Source organism: Rattus norvegicus, chromosome 3 (assembly GCF_021556685.1).
Source record: "Rattus norvegicus strain SHRSP/BbbUtx chromosome 3, alternate assembly SHRSP_T2T, whole genome shotgun sequence".
Classification (NCBI taxonomy): Eukaryota; Metazoa; Chordata; class Mammalia; order Rodentia; family Muridae; genus Rattus; species Rattus norvegicus.
This window is the reverse complement of record NC_141536.1, coordinates 48,984,698-49,005,732: the sequence shown is the minus strand read 5'-3', so window position 1 is coordinate 49,005,732 and position 21,035 is coordinate 48,984,698. Positions and strand designations below refer to the sequence as shown.

General features: G+C 42.2%; 1 protein-coding gene and 1 pseudogene across 17 annotated transcripts in view; one reads left to right on the top strand and one right to left on the bottom strand.

Moving 5' to 3' along the window:
- Nucleotides 1-9,434, bottom strand: part of LOC148006476 (small ribosomal subunit protein uS17-like) — a 75,146-nt pseudogene extending 65,712 nt beyond the window's left edge.
- The window catches only part of Cobll1 (cordon-bleu WH2 repeat protein-like 1), a 160,303-nt gene that overhangs the window by 73,002 nt on the left and 66,266 nt on the right, over nucleotides 1-21,035 (top strand). For all 17 annotated transcript variants that reach the window (XM_087651676.1, XM_087651675.1, XM_087651672.1 and 14 more), the window contains 1 exon segment: nucleotides 13,976-14,164. In XM_087651676.1, coding sequence (XP_087507802.1) covers nucleotides 13,976-14,164 — 189 coding nt within the window.

The window sequence follows — 21,035 nt, the reverse complement described above, 5'->3', positions numbered from 1 at the left end:
GTTGTCTTTTCATCTGAACTTTCAGGTAACCCGAGTTTTAAATTTTGATTTAAGTCAATGAAGACTTTAAAGTTGTTACTTATTTTTAAATCTTTGATGAGCTGTCTCTGAGAACTTTTTATCCAGCATTTCACTCCAAATATTTTACCTCCTAAGGTTTTCTTGTAAACATTGAGGAGTTCATGTTTTACATTTATAGTACCATTTGGTTAGTTTATGTCATAGATTCTGCTTCAGATTTTAATGCTTTTTGAGACACCATTCTTAGGTGTCTGTATTTGTGTTTGCCAGAACTTGCAGATGGGATAACTGTTATGAAAATCATTTCAAGGGGTTTTCTTTCTCCTTCTGACTGGTTTGGTTTATCATGACCTGCACCACTCCCCAACACAGATTTAACACAGTGTAGACAGTGACTGATTACTGCTTTAAAAAATTATTATTTGATTTTGAGATTGTGACTTCAACGTAATTTTTTTCTTCACTCTTTGATTGGCTAACCTATCTTCCTGCTTGTGTGGAAGATGATTCATTCCTACTCTTTATTATACACGCAAATACTTATAAATTTCATGTTTAATTTTTATTATTTCCTATGAGGTTTTTGAAAACTAATGAAACACTTTGTTGGATAAATATTTCTTATGTCTATTTGTTATGTCAGATTATAAGAAAATTATGCATGCATATATTTTGTCTTTGATCAGTAACTTTCTCTTTGCATCTTTCTGAGTATTTAACCCCTTGAAACAGTGAAAGCAAATGCTGAATATCTAAAATCAGCCTTTTATGCTTAGACTTTAGTGTGCAGATAGTCTAACTTTTGCCTAGTTATCTCTCCCAGTGTTTTATTATAGAAACAAATTTCATTGCTATTAATGAATTTTTAAAATGTATTTTTAAATTACGTTCTTATTTATGTGTTTCGCCTATACATACATATCTATATAGCTCATGTGTAAATTACAAATGGTTGTAAGCTATCATGGGAGTGTTAGGAATTGATCCCAGGGCCTCTGGAAAAGGTGTCAGCACTCTTAACCACTAAGCTATCCCTCCAGCCATGATTTTAATTGCTCTTTAAATAACACAGTGTTTTATTATACGTGTTTGCATGTGTACACTCACGGTCAGAGAAGGACTGTGTGGAGTTGATCCTCACCTTCCCTCTTTACTTGTGTTCTAGGGATTAAACTCATTTGTTACGTTCATATAGCAAATGTCCTTTACCCTCTGTTCCAACTTGCCTGCCCTACTTAGCTGCGGTTTTGGCTGAGTTTTGGATCCTCCATGACTTCTCTGTATACATCATACAGAAGATACAAAGCAAGCTTATGAGAGAGAATATTAAGTCCACGTGCTACTGCCATTTATGTTCTCCTGGGCAGAAGCATGTAAATGGGACTAGACGATTGGAATATGGTTCAGGGCTTTAGTGTGTTATAGAGAAAACTCATTAGTAATTTTTGTGTATACCCCGAGGGATTAAGAAGGGCTCATAGTAGAGCCCTGATATTCCAAGTGCTGAACGGTAAAACAATTGCATGTGGGAAACACAACCCACAAGTTGCTCAGAAGTTATTATTTTTTGTTCGACAGAAGCTCATGTATTTCCTAGTGTGTTTGCCAAGTGAGAGAAAGGCACTAGGGACCTTTTTCAGATTTCCAATTCCTCAGAGCCCCAGAAGAGACCCAAAAGCGTCTAAGGACAGGAAGAATTCTCACAAGTAGGAGTGAGTCCTGTCCACATGACTCATCTCACCAACTATTGCCTGGAGATTAGTTCAGCCTGTGTGCTCTGACCAAGTTCTACAGAGCTGCTCGTGTCTGTTTTCAGTGTCTAAACAAAAGTCAAGCTCAAGTCTGAATGTGCTATGACCTAGGATCCTCTAAAATACCACATTGTGGAAATGCTAAAAGATAACTCAGTGGTCAGGCACAGTGCCTCCAGGACTTAGTGAAATCCTCGAAGCCTGTGTGATATTTCCCCAGCCTGCTAGGGAGAAAGCAGTCACTGTTGGGGATGCTGGGGTTGCTGCACACCTGGAATCTGCTACGTACACAGCAGGCCTTATTTAGTTTACCTGTGTTTAGCCTGAGGAGTTTGGCATGCATTTGTGGTCATAGCACCTTCTGTGGGCCTTGGGACAAATTTCTTCATTTCTATAAACCACAAAGTAAAGTGACAACCGCCTCATGAGATTAAATGCAAAATTAAAAAAAAATGTCTGCCTAAGACTTGGCAGTGGTTATTCATGGTTTGTACTCTTTGCTCCTCTGCTGCTTGGCCTTGGTGGTCCATGGTTTATTTTTATTCTGATGGACGCTCTTGAACTCCCAAAGGAATGCTATGCTATAGCTGTTGAGAGCCCTAGCATGGGAACCAGCAAACTTGGGATTAAAACTCTGCTCCATTCTGACTAGCTAGGCGACCTCAGGCAGCCTCGCCAACCTTTCCATGTAGAAGTTCCTTCAGTAGCACTTAACCTCATGGTGTTATGCAGACGTGTTATTACACATCTGGAAACACTGAAGGCGGTTCTTTGTGCTGTATAGCTTTATGTCAACTCGACACAAGCCACAGTCACTGAAGGCTGGGGAGCTTCAGTTGAGAAATGACTGAATGAGATCAGGCTGTACGGGGGCCTGGAGAGCATTTTTGTAATTAGTGATGGCTGTGGCAGGTGAGCAGGTGGTCCTGGGTTCCATAAGAAAGCAGGCTGAGCATGGCATGGGAAGCAAGCGGTGAACTGTAAGCCTCCATGCCCTCTGCATCAGCTCCTGGTTTCTGCCCTGTTTGAGTTCCTGTCCTGACCCTGAACAATGATATGGAAGTGGTCCTTGTGTTTCACTAGAAACCCTAATTAAGACCGCTTTTGCCCCCTTTCTTCTCCTCTGGCATCATTGTATTCTTCCTTGTCTTAGTCTTTGTTGTTGTCACCTTCCTCCTCCTCCTCCTCCTTAAATTGAGACTAAGTCTTGCTATGTTACCTGGACCATTGTAAAACTTCTGTGTCAGCCTCCTGGACCACCATATCTGGCTAAGAATTTCTAACCCATTGAAGTGTTTCCTCTTGAGGATATTGGATAACACTATTTTGTTTCTTACTCTTGTCCTTTATTAGAATTTGTCGTTAGGGCGTAGATGCTAGTTGGGTAGGTGCTTTGCTTGCTTTGGTGTAGAGAATACCCATTGTTTTCGTGTTTGCTTTGTAGTGCCAAATGGCAGGAAGGGATGAGTCACAGCCTTGAAAGAGAATGGAGAACACAGAATTAGATTATTTCTTTTTGATACCGATCATGATTCTCATTGGTTAGTCAAGGGACACGATAGTTGAGACACTTCCAGTCTGACTCATAGATCTTTGATTCAGCCTTGGGTAAGTTACTTGCCTGGGCAGAATGAGAAAAATTTCTTTCTACTCTTCATCTGTGTCACTCCCCATTTAAACCCTCCTTTGCCCAAGTAGTGGAAAATGTACACACATTCTAAGGTAGGGGTGTGTGTGTGTGTGTGTGTGTGTATGTGTGTGTGTGTGTGTGTGTGTGTGTCTGTGTGTGTGTGTGTGTGTGTGTCTGTCTGTCTGTCTGTGTCTGTGTCTGTGTCTGTCTTTGGGCTTTGAGTGACCAATTACGTTTGTGACAACTTGTAATGTGTTACAGAATACACTGCTCCTGGCAATCCACCCACGTTTCTCTGGCATTATGGAATGAATGCATCCCTCAGTTAAATCAGCAAATACAGATTGAATTCCCCATCTGTGCCAGCTTAATTTCTAGGGACTGGCACAGGAGAGAAGGAGGGAGTCCAAGTCCCAATCTTCAGGGGACTTTTATCTGAACACTGAATAATGCACAAGTAAAGACACGGGGAAGGTAATGTGTGGTAGTGATAGACAGGGTGAGGGAAGCATTGGGTTCTGAGAGGATATACTGGGTAGGACTGGGGTTGACATATCCTTTGAGAGGTCTGGGAATAGATCAATAAAGTATTTTATTATTGATTACGTATAATAAGGACTTTGAGTGAACTTCTATACATGTATAACATATTTTGATCATCCTCCACACATCCATTACCTCCTCCCCTCCTTAATCCCTTCAGGAGGAAATGCATTATCGAAATGGGCCCAAGGAATAGGTGATTAATGGTACAATGCTAGGGAGTGGTTTTGGGTGAGGAAAGCTGTGCCCCGGTCCTCAGATGTGGAGGGACTGGGTCTGTTTGAGAAAGCAGTGTTTCCTATGGTGAACCTGGCACCATAGGAAATCTCATGCTTCCTGGGGCTTGCCCAGCTGTCTAGCATGCAGCAGAATCACTTGGAAGGCTGTGGTGTGTGGGCCACCCTACCCTTGACATTGATGTAGCTCTGGAGAAGGAGTTTGCCTTTGTAAGGCTTCAGGTGCTATTGCTGGTGTTCTGAATCACAGGAAAAAGTCCATGGGGGCTTTAAAGGGAAGGAAAGGTCTCTGGGATTCATTGTCAGTGCCAAGGAAAACCGATAGGGAAGAGACTGACTGATGTTTAGGAAGAGGGCCTGACTATTGTGAGGAGAATGGATTTCAAGGGAGAGGAGAGACAGCAGAAGACAGTCAGGAGGTAATGAGAGCCTTATCAGCCCATGAGGTGATGGCTGAATTATGCAGATAGTAACAGAGGATCTGGAGCAAGGAACACAGGTTCCTCGGTTGTAGACAAACTATCCTGAATTGTTTGGTAATGGATTGAAGATAGGTATAAGCGGCTGAGAAGAATCAAAATGGGCTTAGAGTTTTGCTTGAGTTCACTGTAAGGTTAGTTGGAGACACAGAGGTGGAGGAAGGTTGATATAAGAATGGAGGCTGGGGAAGAAGATAAAATCTGGGGTTCTTAAAGTTGGGGGTCCACGCCTGGTCAGCCAAGGGAGATGACTGTGAGATGTGGAGACAGTAAGTGGCAGGTGTGGAGTTGAGATTCATCCACGTGGAGATGCCATTTAAATACTGCAGGTGTTGAGGAAATCACTTATGAGTATGGTGTGAACAGAGACCGGAAAAGGACAAAAAGTGGACAGCAGAGTCTCTGACTGGAGACTGCACGCTGAGAGGATGGCAGTGGACACAGGCATGCCAGTGAAGAAGGAAGAACATGGTGGACTGTGCTCTCACCAGAAAGTCCACAGAGGATCCCAGGTGGAGAGCTTTGGCAGGCATGAAACAGTGCTCAGTGGGACTGAGATGGACAAGTTCATTGCTAGACTTAGACCAATGCCATTAGTGCTGTTGACAGGGGAAATGTCAGCTGGGCCACCGTGGCCCGTCTTCTTGGGCTGCCTTTCCTTCTTGCTGGTCAGATCTACATTGAAAGTCGCTTGTATGTGAAGTTAGTCAGGATTCTCCCCAGAGCTCAGTGTTAAGTCCACTATGGAACAAATTTTATTTAACTAAACCTTCTCCTCCTTCATCACACCCACACGGAAAAATGCAAATTTTGAGGAGCCAGTCCCCGCTGTGTTATGATGAGGCATAGTTGGAGGGCCCCAGAATCCCTATCAGTTACTTGGAGGAGGGGCTCATCACCCACACTGGGAGGACTCAGGCGTGATAGCACTTTGTATAGGGAGGGTGGGAGTGCTGTTATATTTGGGGTTTGGTCTTGAACTGTGGTATTCAAAGGCTCGTAAGTCCTATTTTCATGCCTTTGTCATTAATAGTGAAGCCAAATATACAGAATATTACATAGCATATTAAAGCAGAGGTGCCAATACACTCTGAGCCCAGAGTTCAGGGAAGAGCAGCCTTGGCTCAGATGCCATTTTCACCTTTTCTGTGAAACGAAGAAGAGACTTCCGATTTGGATTCCATTATTTTCCTAGATCTCTGTTTCTTCTCCATCTCTTATGGATATCAGTTCTGACCATAATGGAGTTAGGATCATACTAGACACAGAAATTTAAGTGTTCTAGCTTTAAAAAAAATGATGAAAAGACCAGTGTTAGTTGTAGGATGCCAGTGGAAAATCAGTCAGCTGAGGTTTTGGTATTTTAAGAATGTATACTGGGGGAGGCTGGAGAGACGGTTCAGTGGTTAATGGCACTGGCTGCTCTTCTGGAAGACCCGGGTTCAATTCCCAGCACCCACAAGGCCGTTTTCAAGTGTCTTTAACTCCAGTTACAAGTGATCCAACACCCTCATATATATAGACATACATGTGAGCAAAACACCAATGCACATTAAATTGAAAATAAAGACATAATTTTAAACATGTATCACTGGGTGTGATGATTGGTTAGACTGCATTTAGAAACACCTAAGAAAGATACTTCTGGGTGTGATGGTGGGAATGTTTCCAGAGAGGTTTAACTGAGGAGGGAGCACCCACTCGGATCATGGAAGACAGAGGCTGGGGACGCAGACACCAGTGTTCCTCTCTCTCCGTGACTCCTTGACTGTGGGCAGACACAATGTGACCATTGCCCCCCACCCCGCTGCCACAGCTGGTACCGCTTTATTACAGTGCTTTCCCCATGATGGGTCCTCAGACTTCAAATCAAAATAAATCCTTTTGCCCCCCCCCCCTTAAGTTGATTCTGTTAGGTGTTTTGCCACAGAAAAGTAGTACATTGGGTGTTTGAAATTACAGATTTTCTTTTTCCCTCATGAAGATCGTTAGGCAGTAATTTGGGCCAGTAATTTAACTCAGCTGGTAAGAACACTCACTGCTAAGCCGATAGGAGTTCAGTCTGCAGGACTCACATGTTGGAAGGAGCAGACCAACTCAATGGCCTCTGTGGCATGGATGTATGTGTCTTCCCACCTCTTTATAAGTAAATACACGTAATTTATTTTAAACGAACGATCCCACAGTGATTCACTGTGGCTTGCTGGTTTTAAGGGTTGATTAAGTTTTCTTCTAATCTGAAGAATTTTTTTTTGTCTCAAATATGTTTTCGTGTCTCTTCTCTCTTCTGCCTTCTCTAACTGAGATTTGCCAAGGAGAGCACCCCCTGCTGCGTAGGCCATGGTAGCCATGCTACTGGTGAGGAAGAGCTGCTATGAAAATCCTTACCTCGTTCTCTTTACAAGGCGTGGGGCACAGGTGTCTATCAGTTCAGTAATGAAGCCCATTCCTAATTGTTCAAAGCTATGAATTTGATCCTGATTGTCAAAATCAAGCAGCCAATGGGATGTGTGACTTTAATGACGATATTATCATTCTGAGATTTATGTTTATTACTTAATTATGAGTCTGTGTATGTGTTCACATGGGACCCATGGGAAACAAGGAAGAAGAAGCTGTTCAATGCTATAGCACTGTAGTTAATATGGTTGTGAGCAGCCATTTAGGGATGGGAACCCAACTGAGGCTCTCTGTAAGGACAGCATGTGCTCTTAACTGCTACACCATCCCTTCAGCTATGAAGCTATAATTTTATTACTCTAATGGAAAGTAGGACCTGGTAAGATGCTCAGCAGTTGAAGTACCTGCTAGGTGTATTTAAAGGTTGGGGGTTCAGGTCCCCAGAATCGAATATGGAATGCCGGGCAGGCTTAGTGACCTGCTGTAATTCCAGGCCTGGAAAGTCGAGAGGGAGGGGATCCTGAGGACAAGCTGGCTTAGCTGTACCTGTGAGCCCTGCCTTGAGAGGTGCTGCTTCAATACTAAGGTAGAGGAGCCTTGGCAGATGACTCCTGCCATCAACTCTGGGTCCCCATATAGACGCTGACATACATACACCACACAGGATAAACCGTAATAAAGACTCGAATTGGTAGACGGTAGTTATCATTGAATACTTGTGTTCGGCTGTCTTCTCTCTTCCCTTTCCCTCTCCCTCTTCCTTGCCTTCCTCTTTGCTACTAGAATTTCCTGCATTCAGATAGTCTATAATCTATATTTGACCTTTTTTTTTTTTTTTTTTTTTTACTGGACTTGGTTGACTTCCAGTTTTTTTCACTGCTCCGTGTCCTGTAATCGAAACATGAACTCCAGAAGTGAGTATGTTAAAACATATTCAGATTTTTCTGCTGATAGTTGAAGGTCATGGAAGTTAAAGTATTAAAGCCATTTAGGATTCAGGCTGATTCCAGGCCTCCTCCTGGTGTTCTCTCCTCCTGGTGTTCTCTCCTCCTGGTGTTCTCTCCTCCTGGTGTTCTCTCCTCCTGGTGTTCTCTCCTCCTGGTGTTCTCTCCTCCTGGTATTCTTTCCATGAGATTAGACGACAGAAGATGGAGTAAGTGACCCAGATAGACAAGCCCACACTTTGTGAATGGGTCACATTTGGAGCCAACACTAGCTGGCAGGACATGCTCTACAGGGAAGGTCTACTGTGCCTGCAGGAGCTGAGTCACTTGACTCTCCTAAGCTCACCCGCCCCACCCCCAACTCCACATAGCCATTTTTAGTTGCTGTCAAATTGCTTTGGTTTTCAGGGTTACCCATGTGCTTGGTGACGGGTGATTTGTTTTGTTTTTGCTGTGTATCTTCATACCTTTCTTTTTTGGTCATTTGATACTGTGAGAATCTTAGTCTCTTGTACTTAGTGTCCCAGGTACTTACATGATCAGTACCAAAAAAATGGGACAAAAGCTTTGTTGATTAAGACAATAAGAGGAGCCTTGAGGATATCCTTTAGGGCAGTTCTGTATAAAATAGCACTTTCCATCTGCCTGTGGGTGGTTCTGCAATTGATGTGTGTTCATAACTAGAGATGGAGTTTCCTCACCAGCTCAGATTACCTTAGGATGCAAGATAGCAGCTTTCGCATAGGATGCCGAAAGGTGAACATTTTCTTTTTGGGTCTGGTAGACAGGGGAGAGGTTGTTCAGGAGGTTTTCCTTCTCTGGATATGGAAGGGCTGGTTGGGAAGTGTCAGATAGCTGAAGCTGCAGAGGGCAGTAAAGATGGAGAACAGGAAAGCAAGACATGGCGTGGTGACCTCTGATCAGCCCGTGATACAGTGCCGACCGAGGCTTTAGGCATTGGACATCATTGTTAGGAATGGGCATTTTGAGTTCCAGAAAACTGAAGGAAATGTGACCCCCAAAGGTGGGGAAACCTGCAGTCTTTTCTAATTCATTTTCCCCCCTCCTGTTCTAAAAGGAATTTTCCAATCACTGTGTTTCCTGATTAGTTTTTGCTCAGGGTAAGTCGACTATTGGCCTAAGCATATTACCTTTGTACTAAGCCACTTTATTTGAATCCTCTTACGTTTTTAGCTGATCCCACTGACTTTTTATCTCCTTTCTCCTCTCTGTAGAGTTTTATCAGCGTTCTACAAGTACGTCTTCATTTGCTTTCTCTGCCATAAATATAAATTATTTCTAGGCATTTTCCATGTATTTAGAGTTCTTCACCCAAATCCAGTGCAATGGTATCCCCCATATTTAAAAACTTTTGCTTCCCAGGAAAATTAGATTCATGACAACAGTACCTTGCACTCACTTAGATCCATCGTCAGACTTCATGGTAATTTTGTATGTCCGTCAGCCCCGTGGGCCATGCCTTTGAAAGTCATATTTGAATCATTTGTCTTTAGGTCTCTTGTGCTTACTTGTACTGGAAGTTATCTATTATAGGATAAATGGTTGTAATCTATGAGTAGTCAATTTCTACAGATTAAAATTTAGCATAAAGCAACATTTTCCTTTGCAGATAAAAAAAAAACCTTGTTATATATAGTAACTGGTTTAAAATTTATTCTTATTGCAAATTATGAAAGAAGCTTTCCTAAATATAAATCTGATTATATGACTAAAAATTAAAAACTAGTTATAATAATCTGATATACAAAGAACTACCTCTGTCTTTTTACTGCAGTGCTCAAAGTTGCTTGGGCTTATAATTGTAAATTTACCGAGTGGAAGGATGGTGTATTTATCTTGTGTGGATCTTGCATTTTCTCAGGAAATGCAGAATTAAAATTTACATTGGTCCTGGGAGGAAAGTAGTAATATTCTTTCTTCCAAAGCAGTTAGTTTTCTTAATATATTTTTATGTGTAAAAGTATTTTTCTGCATATACATTTGTGTACCTTATGCACGCCTACTGCTCACAGAGACCAGAAGAATGTATCCAATGCAGAACTAGAGTTATAGATGGTTATTAGCTGCCGTGTGGGTGCGGGGAACTAATCCCATGTTCTCTGGAAGAGCAGTCAGTGCTCTTAAACTCTGACCATTTCTCTGGCCCTACAATTATATTTTTTTAAGATAACATTTTCAAACTTTTAATTTTATTTAAATACTAAATAATATGTATATGTCACTAGTTATAGTTTTTTTTCCACATTTCATTTTTCAAAGGCCATCACATTATTTAATTGTTTCTATAAGAATTGTTTTTGGGAATTCTACCCTTTCTATTTCCAAGTAGCCTCATTGCCCTTTTGACATTGAAAATATTTATTAGTGTATATATCTGTGAAATTCCATTGGAGCCTGTTTATAATGTTTGAAATAACTGTATTTGTTACGGTTGCAAACTCTTCCTCTGGTGTCAAAATACGTAGCAAAAACAACTTAAGAAAATGTTGTCCATCCTGACAGGGAGGCGGGTTGGGGGATGGGGGTGGATCCTTGGTCAATAAGGAAGGGAGATGATTGTGCAGCCTGGGGCTCTGCCTGCTTCCTTTCTTGGATTTGATTTATACTGGCACCACCTGTATAAGGACGCGTCTTCCTCTCTCAAGTAAGTCTTTCCAGAAACACTTTCACAGGCCTACCGGTAGGTCTCTCTTAGGTGATTCTACTCGTGATCTTATTCTTTTAGCCAAAGCACCAAGTGATTTCTCTTCTGTGATTTTAAACGTATCCATGTTAATTGTGAATAGTAACCAGTTACAAGTCTGTCTCTTGTCATCTTGATAATCAAAACAGTTTCTAAGCCATAACCCCACACGTACAGTCTTTAAAGGCTCGTGGTCATCTCATGAAGCAAGGGGGCATTTTGGTTCATCTGTAAGAATCCCAAACTATGAACAGTTCTAGCAGTTGTTCAGAAGTCCAAAGTGTCTTAGGAGACCCAAGGTAAAATAAGAAGTTTTTAAAACTACCTTATTGTTTCTTCCAGTTTACAGAGAGAGTGTGTAGAGACACATACTCCAAAGAGGAGGAATAGAGGCAAAGAGGGAAACCAAGCAGGGAAAACATCCAATCCTCAGCTTCATATGCAGACGTGAGGTGTGTGATGCTCTCACTCCAGTAGACTTGGTCAGACCAGGTCCTTCCGTTTCTTCCGTCTAAGTATCCATAGCTTCTAGCATAGACTGGCTCTGCCCCATGCCTGCAGCTCTCCTCGGTGTCATCCAGTGGCACTAACATTTCCGTCATACTGGGTTCTTCACTGCAGCTGGGCATTCTCTTCATTGCATCATGGAGCAGTATTTCAAAGTAGGGAGCCCAGCTTCGATGGGCCTATGTGGCTTTATATAACCATGATACCAACCACCATGATCCTATAAATTTTGCATTTTTTTTACACTTATAAAACCAGCCCCTTGTATGTGACGTTCCCAAGATCTGCTGCCAACTCAACATAGAGACTGGACTCCTCTTTCACAGTTTTCATTGGCCTTTGTGTCTTGAGGGAGTGAAACTTAGGAAAATAACTTTTCCTGGGTAAATATTTGTGAGCAGGGAGTCCCTTCCACAAGGGAGACTGTCTGTGGCATTTTCATTTCAGAGTCTCTCTTGTCAAATTGACCTGCAATTCTAAAAGTTAGTGCCTTTCATAGACGGGGTCTTGCCGTCAGAATATCTTTTCCGTTACCCACTAAAGAGTGTGAGATTTATCTTTATCGGTACTAATGAATCTCTTTGCTGCTACTTCATATGTCACAATCTTGTCCCCACCTTTCCCCACACTCAAGTTCCTTTCCGTGTGCCAAGCTGCGCACGTTTTAGTTTCTGCTGTGAATCTCACAGGAACCTCGGTAAACAGTGTGAGCAAACACAAGGCCACCGTCCGAGTGCTTTTGCCTTTTAGTTCTCTCTGCTGAATGACTCAGCCCATTGCTTTTAGCCTCGCTCAAGTTTTTAGAATGCAGCCAGACTCACTTCCAGAACAGAACACGACTGGCCTCTAACCCAGTTCCTGATAGACTCCTGTTCATCTCTGAAACCTCTCGAGAGCCTGACCTTTACTGCCTGTGTTTCTGAAGGCATTCTGGTCTTCTGAAGTCCTGAATGGCCCATTCAGTTCTGCTCATAGCATTCTCAGGCTTCCCCAGCCTGCAGCTCCAAAGCCTTCCATATTCCTTCCACAAAGCAGTTTTGTAGGTCTATGAGCCACAAGGTTAGGAAAGTTGCTTGGTGTCTTTATTTTTATTTTATTTTATTTTATTATTTCATTACCACAAAGTGTTTGAAAAAAGCAAGGAAGAGTGTATTTTGGCTCCTAATTTGCCAGTATATTCTGTCATAATGGTGAGGAAGTCATAATAATTAGGATTCTAGGGCAGGGGTGAATGCCATCACTCCCTCCCCGTCTCCTTTCTATGCAGTCTGGACACTAGCCTTCCGGAAAGTGGTGCCTACACTCAGGGTGGATCTTTCCTGCCTCAGTCAAGCTCATCTGAAAATGCCCACTGGGTAACAGTCGTGTCCGGCTGTGTGTCTTACAGACAGCAAGGGAGTTCATTGTTCAATGCCAGGAGTAGTACCAAATGCAGCCACTTTTAGCTTTCTTTTTTTCTTTTCTGGTATCATTCAGAGTGGTGATCTGGTAATCAGGGAGAGATAGAAAAAAAATTGCTAGATTTAGAGATTCAGTTGCAAACACTGCACCAAATCTAAAAAGAAAGAAGTTCTGTGTACATGTTTGGGACCAGAGGGTAAAGTAAGCTAGATGGTAAAGGATAGGTAATATTTATGTGGATAGAGAATTAGGGTACACTGAACTCGAAGGAAAGACTCAGGGGCCAGTGTGAAGTGTATAGTACAACAGTCCATCCTGAGACATTGTTAATAAGTTATCTCATCAAAGAAGAGATGGAATTCTTACTTCAGTAGACCTGAGCATATTTACTGAACTGAATCAAAGCCAATATAGATTTTCTTTACCTTGTCTTCTTTGTTTAAGTGTATGTTGATTATACACAGAGAGCTCTGGGTTACATAGGGACATTTTCATAAAGATGTATAGCGCCATTCTCAGGTCACCCCCATGTCCTTTACTCTTCTCCCTTCCCCGTCTCCCATTAGTCATCTTCATTCACATTCTTTCTACTTTTAGGTCATACACATAGAAGTGATTCTATGTATCTGTATAAAATCTAGGGTCAACTAATGAGTGAAAACACGCATGATTTTTATCTTTCTGAGTCAGAATTCACTTTCTGTTGTAATCCTCAGTGGCATCAGTTTTATTGCAAGTGACATAATTGTATAACACACAGGCACTGAATCATATGCTTTGTGTGTGTACATATCTGTTTTCTTTATGCATTCTCGTCGATGGATACCTAAGGTGATCTCACAGTGTGGCTGTTGTAAATGGTGGGGCAGTAAACCTCCTTCAATATGAATGCTATGATATGCTGACTTCAGAGCCCTTTCAGTAAAGAGTGGGGTGGCTTAGCTGGGTCATGTGGTCCACTGACTGTGATTTTAACCCACAACCTTCATACAGGTTTCCAAAGCGGTTTGACGAGTTTACTGTCGTACTTAACTATTTATAAGGACTCCTTTGTCTATAGATCTTAACAGCGTTCAGTGTTGTTTTTATCCTTAATGTCCATTGTTCTGATTAGGATGATCGGAGATCTCAGTGTTATCTTAGGTTCTTTACCTAATGGACAGTGATGGATATTTTTCATGCATTTATTGGCCATTTATATTTCATGTCTTTTAATTTAATAAATGTATAATTCTGATGTGAAAGTAATCAAAACTTAGGGATTTTTTAAAATATAATTTGATTGGGTTTTTTCTTTAATAAAACTAGATAATACTAGAGAGCATCTGTTTTATTTTCTGAAATTTCTTTTTATTGTAGGAGGAAAACAAAAGCGAAGGCACCTCTCCCCCCTGCTGAGATGAAGGGCATGGATGTCTCTTCGGCTGAGGATCCTGTAGAATCTATTCCTGTCTCCACAGAGCAACATGACAATATGATAGATAAAGACATCGAACTCTCGGTGGTCCTGCCTGGAGATGTTCTCAAATCTACTACAGTTCATGGCAGGTATGCCGCAGTGGCTAAAATGCCAGCAGGCCACTCTCTTCTGTCGCCATTGAAACCACTGGGATTCATGCCTTCATTTTCCTTCATTTGACAAAATATATCTGTTATCAATGAGTTATTACCCGTTTTTTAAAGTACGGGCTAAAAGAATAGTAAGTCTCCTCTTGCAGTGTATTAATATCAAGCTTGTGTATTCCACTGATGCAGCTCAATGATTAAGACTTGGAATTTTCTCGTATTTCGTTATTTGCTGGTGGGTGTGAAAAGCCGGTCCTGCTGTTTCATTTGTCAGTCAAGGTTCCAAAGCCCAGTATCTGCAGCAGGGTTCATTCCTTCTGTCCTACCCAATTTGTTCTTTCTGCCTCAGGCTGCTGCTGTAGTGTAAGAGTTAAAAAGGTAGCATTTTCTTAACTTACCCAAACAAATAGATTTTTGTGCAACATTAGGGATTTTTTTTTTAATTCACTGATTTAATCCCATGGCTGTATCAAGTAGAAATAGAGAGTCAAACTTGAAGTAGCAGGGAAGGAAGATTCGAGGGAAGGAAGATGTGATTGAGATTGACTGTTTTAAATGAACGAAAGTTGGGAAAATGAAACAGAGCTGCTTGTAATTTTCCCTTCCATCCTGAGGTAGAAAGCGGCATGGACCGTATACTTGACCTCACCGTTCGCCTTCCTACCTTCCGCATTGTGTTGCGCGGCATGTGTTAGAAAGAGGCTGCTTGCCCTTAGCATGGGATGCCCTGCGTGTGGAGCAAAAGGAGGAAGCAATGTGTTAGTAAGTTATTGCCTTCTAATGCTACGACTTTCTGTAAACTTCTCACTCCGGATGATGGTAATTTTAAACCCATCACAATCATAGGTCACCCTAAACATTATAACTTGTGAAAATAAAATGCAGGCAGCCTTAGGAAATACTTCTTAGAATTCCGGCTTAGGCTTTTGTTCTCCTTAAGTCTCAGCGAGTTACATTGTTTCCATTTGTTTCTGTAGTTAAGGTAGTTTTAGGATTTCATCAGGAAACCCTGTTTATGAGGTTGCTGCACTTGTCCCTAACCTTGGTGGCTCCTACCTGTGCCTGTACTCTACCCCTTCTGGGGGAGAAAGTAGAAGACACTGTTCGGCACTCTAACAACATAAAACAGAGCAGTGTTCTACTGTCATGCACGGAAGTAAAACAGTGATAAGAATTGATGTAGCAGAGGCCACAAGACCGACCCCCAGCAGTTCAGTTTTCCTGGCTTTCCTCTAAGGCTTGTGGGTAAAGCTGGTTTCTTCACTGGCCACGCCTTTCTTTGGATGTTCTGGTAAGCTCACTGGATTGTGGTCTTTTCTGTCTTGGGATTAGCTGTTACCCCATCTGCTTAGACTCGGACTTGAGCCCTGGTCTTCCCATGAGACTTGTACATTGACAGGAGTCTCAGACTTTCTGCTTACCGTCTTTGCTCTGGACATCTACATCCTGAGTCCTCTGTCCTGAGAGCTTCAGGGAATCTCATGATAAACCGCCCATTGCAGGGACTTTTGGCCTCCTTTAGAAGTCTTTTAATCATCTAGGTTTTCTACCTTCTGTTTCTCGGCTGGATTTGTTTCCCCTTTTCCTTCTTAGTCTAATTTATGACTGGATTTTATGCTGCATTGTATTCCGCATGTCCACAGTTACTTTGGGTCATCTATAACTTAAAGGTTCTGAGTCATTTTTTGCTACATGTCTTCTTACTGGGACCAGAGGACCATAGACTTTTCCTTCCTTCCTTCCTTCCTTCCTTCCTTCCTTCCTTCCTTCCTTCCTTCCTTTCCTCCCTCCCTCCCTCCCTCCCTCCCTTCCTTCCTTTTAATAACATTTTTATTTAATCTTTTTTTTACACTCCAGATTTTATTCCCCTCCCAGTCTACCCTCTGACTCTTCCACATCCCATACCCCCTCCCCCCTCATCTCCACAAGGATGTCCCTACCCCCCAACTCTCCACCCAACCAGACCTCTCTACTCTCTGGGGCCTCCATTCTTTAGAGGGTTAGGTGCATCTTCTCTAACTGAACCCAAACCCAGAAGTCCTCTGCTGTATATGTGTTGGGGGGTCTCATATCAGCTGTGTATGCTGCCTGCTTGGCGATCCAGTGTCTGAGAGATATCGGGATCCAGGTTAGTTGAGATGGCTGGTCCCTGTGACTGGTCCCTTACAGGGTCTCCCTCCTCCTCAGCTTCTTCCAGTTTTTCCCTAATTCATCCACAGGGGTCAGCAGCTTCTGTCCATTGGGTGGGTGTAAATCTCAGCATCTGACTCTTTCAGCTGCTTGTTGGTCCTTTCATACCTTTGTCTTCTAAGCTCTTTGGCTTCTCCATCCCTAAATCCCAGGTAATTTTCCATCAATCAATCTTTGTATGTGTCTAAGACCAGCTATTGTTGGTTGAATTGCAGCATTTGCTTATCTATGGAAAAGTTTTGTGCCTGAATTGTTAGGATTAAATAACACATTGTACATTGCTAGGGTAACATGAAATCCTATCACTGCTTGGCACAGATTGGCTCTATTTTTTAGGGGTGGGGAAGGATGTTGGGGTTCAAAGCCAGCGAGCTCTGTATCACAGAGTCAGACCCCCCAAGCTCTTTTCTGTAGGGAACTGATCACCCTCACCTGGCCCCTGGTGCTTTGTTGCTGCACTCACAGATGGCCTGACTTGAGGACTCTCAGTTTGTACAGCTATAGCAATTCAACCCTGAGTTAAGGAAGTCCAGACTACCACGTGTGAAGATTGCGGTTTGTCAGTTTCTCCTCTGACATTACGTAGGCTTTTCCTTCCCTGCCCTCTTTTATAAAGTGTCTTAAGCTTTGCCATATGACTCTTTATTCTTCTGTAGGTACTTGGTTTTTAAACCTCAGTATCTTTATAAACACCACCCCCAGCACTCTACAGGACTTCTTTCTGCTGTTCTCCAGTTAGCTTATGCAGGCTCAAACGATGCTTTATATAAAAGTTTCCTGACATCCCTAGAATCACCTGCTTCCTCTCACTTCCATACTCTCGGTTCTTTGTGCAATAGTATAGTTTCCCATAGTGTTTTATGCTATGCTTTCTATATATTTGTCTTTTATTAAAAAAAGAGATGTATTCTTGTCTTTAACCTGTGCGCATTCAAGTGCATGTGTGCTAGTGTGCACGTTACACACAGACACACACACACACACAAAGACACAGACAGACACACACACAGAGACACAGACACACAGACAGACAGACAGACACACACACAGAGACACAGACACAGACACAGACACAGACACACACACACACACACACACACACACACACACACACACACACAAGTACAGGTACACGGGTAGGCCAGAAGGTCCAGATCCCCTGGAGCATGGGTAACAGGCAGTTGGGAGTCAACTGATATGGGTTCTAGGAATCAAACTTGGGTCCTAGAAGAACAGTCTTAACTGCCACGCTGTTCTTTCCAGGTAGAGATCAAGGCAGAGGTGCCCTAAAAAGGAAGTGTCTCTAATTAAAAAAAATTGTTTAGGGCTCAAGTTTTGTGAGTTGGCAATTACTTGCTAGCAGTTTTTCTTATAGCAGCTTGCTTTTCATAGCCCTGTCACCTGGGATCTGACTGTGGTCGTCTTTACGAACCTTTCAGTTAGAGGACTAATGAGTATTCTAAATGTCGGTGACATAGAGTGTGATTTTGAGGGTCTTAGTATGATTCTGTGATATTTTTGAAAGACCTTGCTCTCTATTTCAGAGTGTAGTGTGGGCTTCTCTGAGTGTAGTTTGGAGTACCGCAGGAGTATGGTATGAGGAATCCTACGGGTGTGGTTAAAGTGGTCTTAAGAGGTCCAGGTACTGATGAGCCATTGTTCTAAAAGGTGTTAGTTAATAAGCACAAAAAATACAAATAGTAAAATGTATTGTATTTATTAAAAGTGTTAACTAAAGGAAGATATTTCAATATAATATCTTCTCATTGTAAAAAGGAAAAAGATTCTACAGAGTGATCCAGGAGTTCTTTGTAGGACTGAGGAATTAGTTTTAAATAAGATCAAGTGCACAAGGGTATTTCAGACAAATCAAAACCTCTGAGGAGTCTGTCTCTAGATTTTTTGAATTTTCTGAATCGGTCTAAATTATATTTGAATGTTTATTTTTAAGCATTTGTTTGTAACATTTTTAGGATTTATTTATTTAGCTTATGTGCAAGAGTGTTTTGCTCACATGTATGTCTGTGCACCACATACATGCTTGGTGCCCTTGGAGGTCAGGAAAGAGGATTGGATCCCTTAGAACAACACGTGTTCTTAACCACCGATCCATCTCTTTAGCCCAGCCAATTCATTTCGATGGCCTGATTTACCATGCATTTGTTGCAAAAAACATTATCGGGGTCAGATTGTAATATGTATGAAGAGTAGTATGTGATGTGTGTGTGCTTTGCTTTTCAAAAGCATTTTCCCCCACAGTATACCTACCCCATCAGTGGGAAGATGTTTCAAGATGTCTTGTCACATCTCCCATGCAAGACTATGTATAGGATGTTCCCTTCATGAACATGGGCATGTCTAACTTTACCTGCAGAAGAATGTCCTTGTGTGTACACTGGTTTTTATTAGAGTTTATTCTGGTTTGAAACACAGTGAGGTTGGGGCATAATAGACCATGCTCAGGAGAGAACAAGCACACATTCTCCTGAGTTAGTGCGGCAGGCTTAGTGGGTACCAGAGTTTCCTGATGTCATGTCCTAAATAACTCGGACTCATCTGTCTTTGCTATCTTCTTACTTTGCTTGTGTTGATGGTAGCTGTAGTCTGATTGAAAATGCGGGGCATTTCTGTCTGCAATAATAGCATAGCATGGATGATGGAAGGAGGGAGGAACTAGAATATTTGTGTATCTCAGATAGTATGTGTGTGCATGCTTGCTTGTGTGTTTATGTCTACATGCATTTGGGTGTATGTGCCTATGTGCAGGTGTACCACTGAGTTACTGTTCTCACCGCTGCTGCTCTTAACTGCTCAAGTGAGCATTGGAGGCAGCTGCTGTTAAGGACGAGCTGCCCTGGTACTTTGGGGAGAGTTCCTTTTTTGTTTTTTGGATTTTTTTTTTGTTTCAGTCTATAAAACAAACTGATTTCTGCTCACTATCCTCCTGCAGCTGCCTCCCGGGAGAAAGTACTATGCCTTTAAATTTTCCAGTTGGGGAGATTGATGAAAGTTTCACATTGAGTATGTATAGGGAGAGCATTCCATGCTGTACGAGTAACCCCTTTCTACAACAGGGAGGAAGGAAAGGCCAGTTGTTTATAACAAAGGAGGAGACAGCCTTTTTTTTGTTTGTTTGTTTGTTTTTTTGTTTTGTTTTGTTTTGCTTTGTTTTGATGTGATCAAATCTTAGGATACCATGAATGCAAACAAAGGCAGGAATGCTCTTTAAGTAGAATCCCCAGCTTGAAATTATGCTTTGCCTCATAGCTTCATGTGTGTCCTCAAGGATTTTGTGTCAAGTAACTCAGAGACACTTTGTATAAAAGCTGTGGCCCTGTTCCCTTGGTTAGTGCCACTAAGAGCAATTCTGACTGGTACAGGGCAGAAAGCAGTCAACCCAGGAGGATTTACATGGAGTAGAGTGCCACCTATTGGAAGTAAGTAGATTGAGAAAAGTGACAGGCTACACCGTCGTGAGTCAGTTTTTGTTAAAATAATTATGGACCAGAATTCAAAAGTTCACATTATAGTTGTATTTATTGAAAACTGCTAAATAAAGTCATGTTTGTGTCCAATACTTGGGAAGCAGATGTAGGAGGATCAGAAGTTCAAAATCACTTTCAAATGAGTAGTAAGGTTGTGATCAGCCTGGGCTATATGAGACCCTGTCTGCAAAGAACAAGCAAAATAACAACAAACCAACCACCCAAACAAAAACCGGATTTCTCCAGGCTGGTTTGGTCAATGCCTGAGTTAGGGTTTCTGTTGTCACCATGAAACACCATGACCAAAGAACAACATAGGGAGGAAGGGGGTTATTTGGCCTACAGTTCCGTATTACTTACTGTTCATCATCAAAGGGAATCAGGATAGGAACTCAAGCTGGGCAAGGTCCTGGAGGCAGGAGTCGATGCAGGGGCCATGGAGGAGTGCTGCTTACTGACTGGCTTGCTTAGCCTGATTTCTTCTAGAACCCAGTAGAACCCCTCCCTACTACTCGATCAGGGATATCACCACCCACAGTGGTCTGGGCCCTCTCCCATCAATCACTAATTAAGAAAATATCCTGCAGGTTTACTGCTGGATTTTTAACTTTTTATTAATTCTTGGTGAGTTTCACACCGTGCATCCAAATCCCACACATCCCCCTGGCTCTATGTATCTGCCATCTTCCCTGCAATACCCCAAAACAAAACCAAAACAATTAGACAAACAAATCATAAAAAAATCTCATTGTGGACGTTGTAATATGTCAGTTTGGTCCACAGCATTCCCTATATCTACACGTCTTTACCACAGATGTTCATTGCAGCGAGTCGTTGGTTTGGTTCAAGGCCTCTGGCTTCTGATACACCGTCAACATTGGATCCTCACAGGGACTCCTCAGATAACCTGCTGTTATGGAGATACTGCAGCTTTGGATCTGTGGGGCTGGCCCTTTCGCATGCTCCAGCAGCTCTCAGATGAGGTAGTTGAGTTGGTCTACAGCTGGGTCTTATGAAGGCATTTCCTCATTTAGGCCCCCCCTCCTGATATGACTTTAGCTTGTATCAAGTTGATGTAAAACTAGCCAGCACGGTTAGAATTCCACTCCCCCTTTTGTCCCTTTTAAATATTTACCATGAAGTGGTTGGCCCTGGTCCTTGGCTATAAATTCACATAG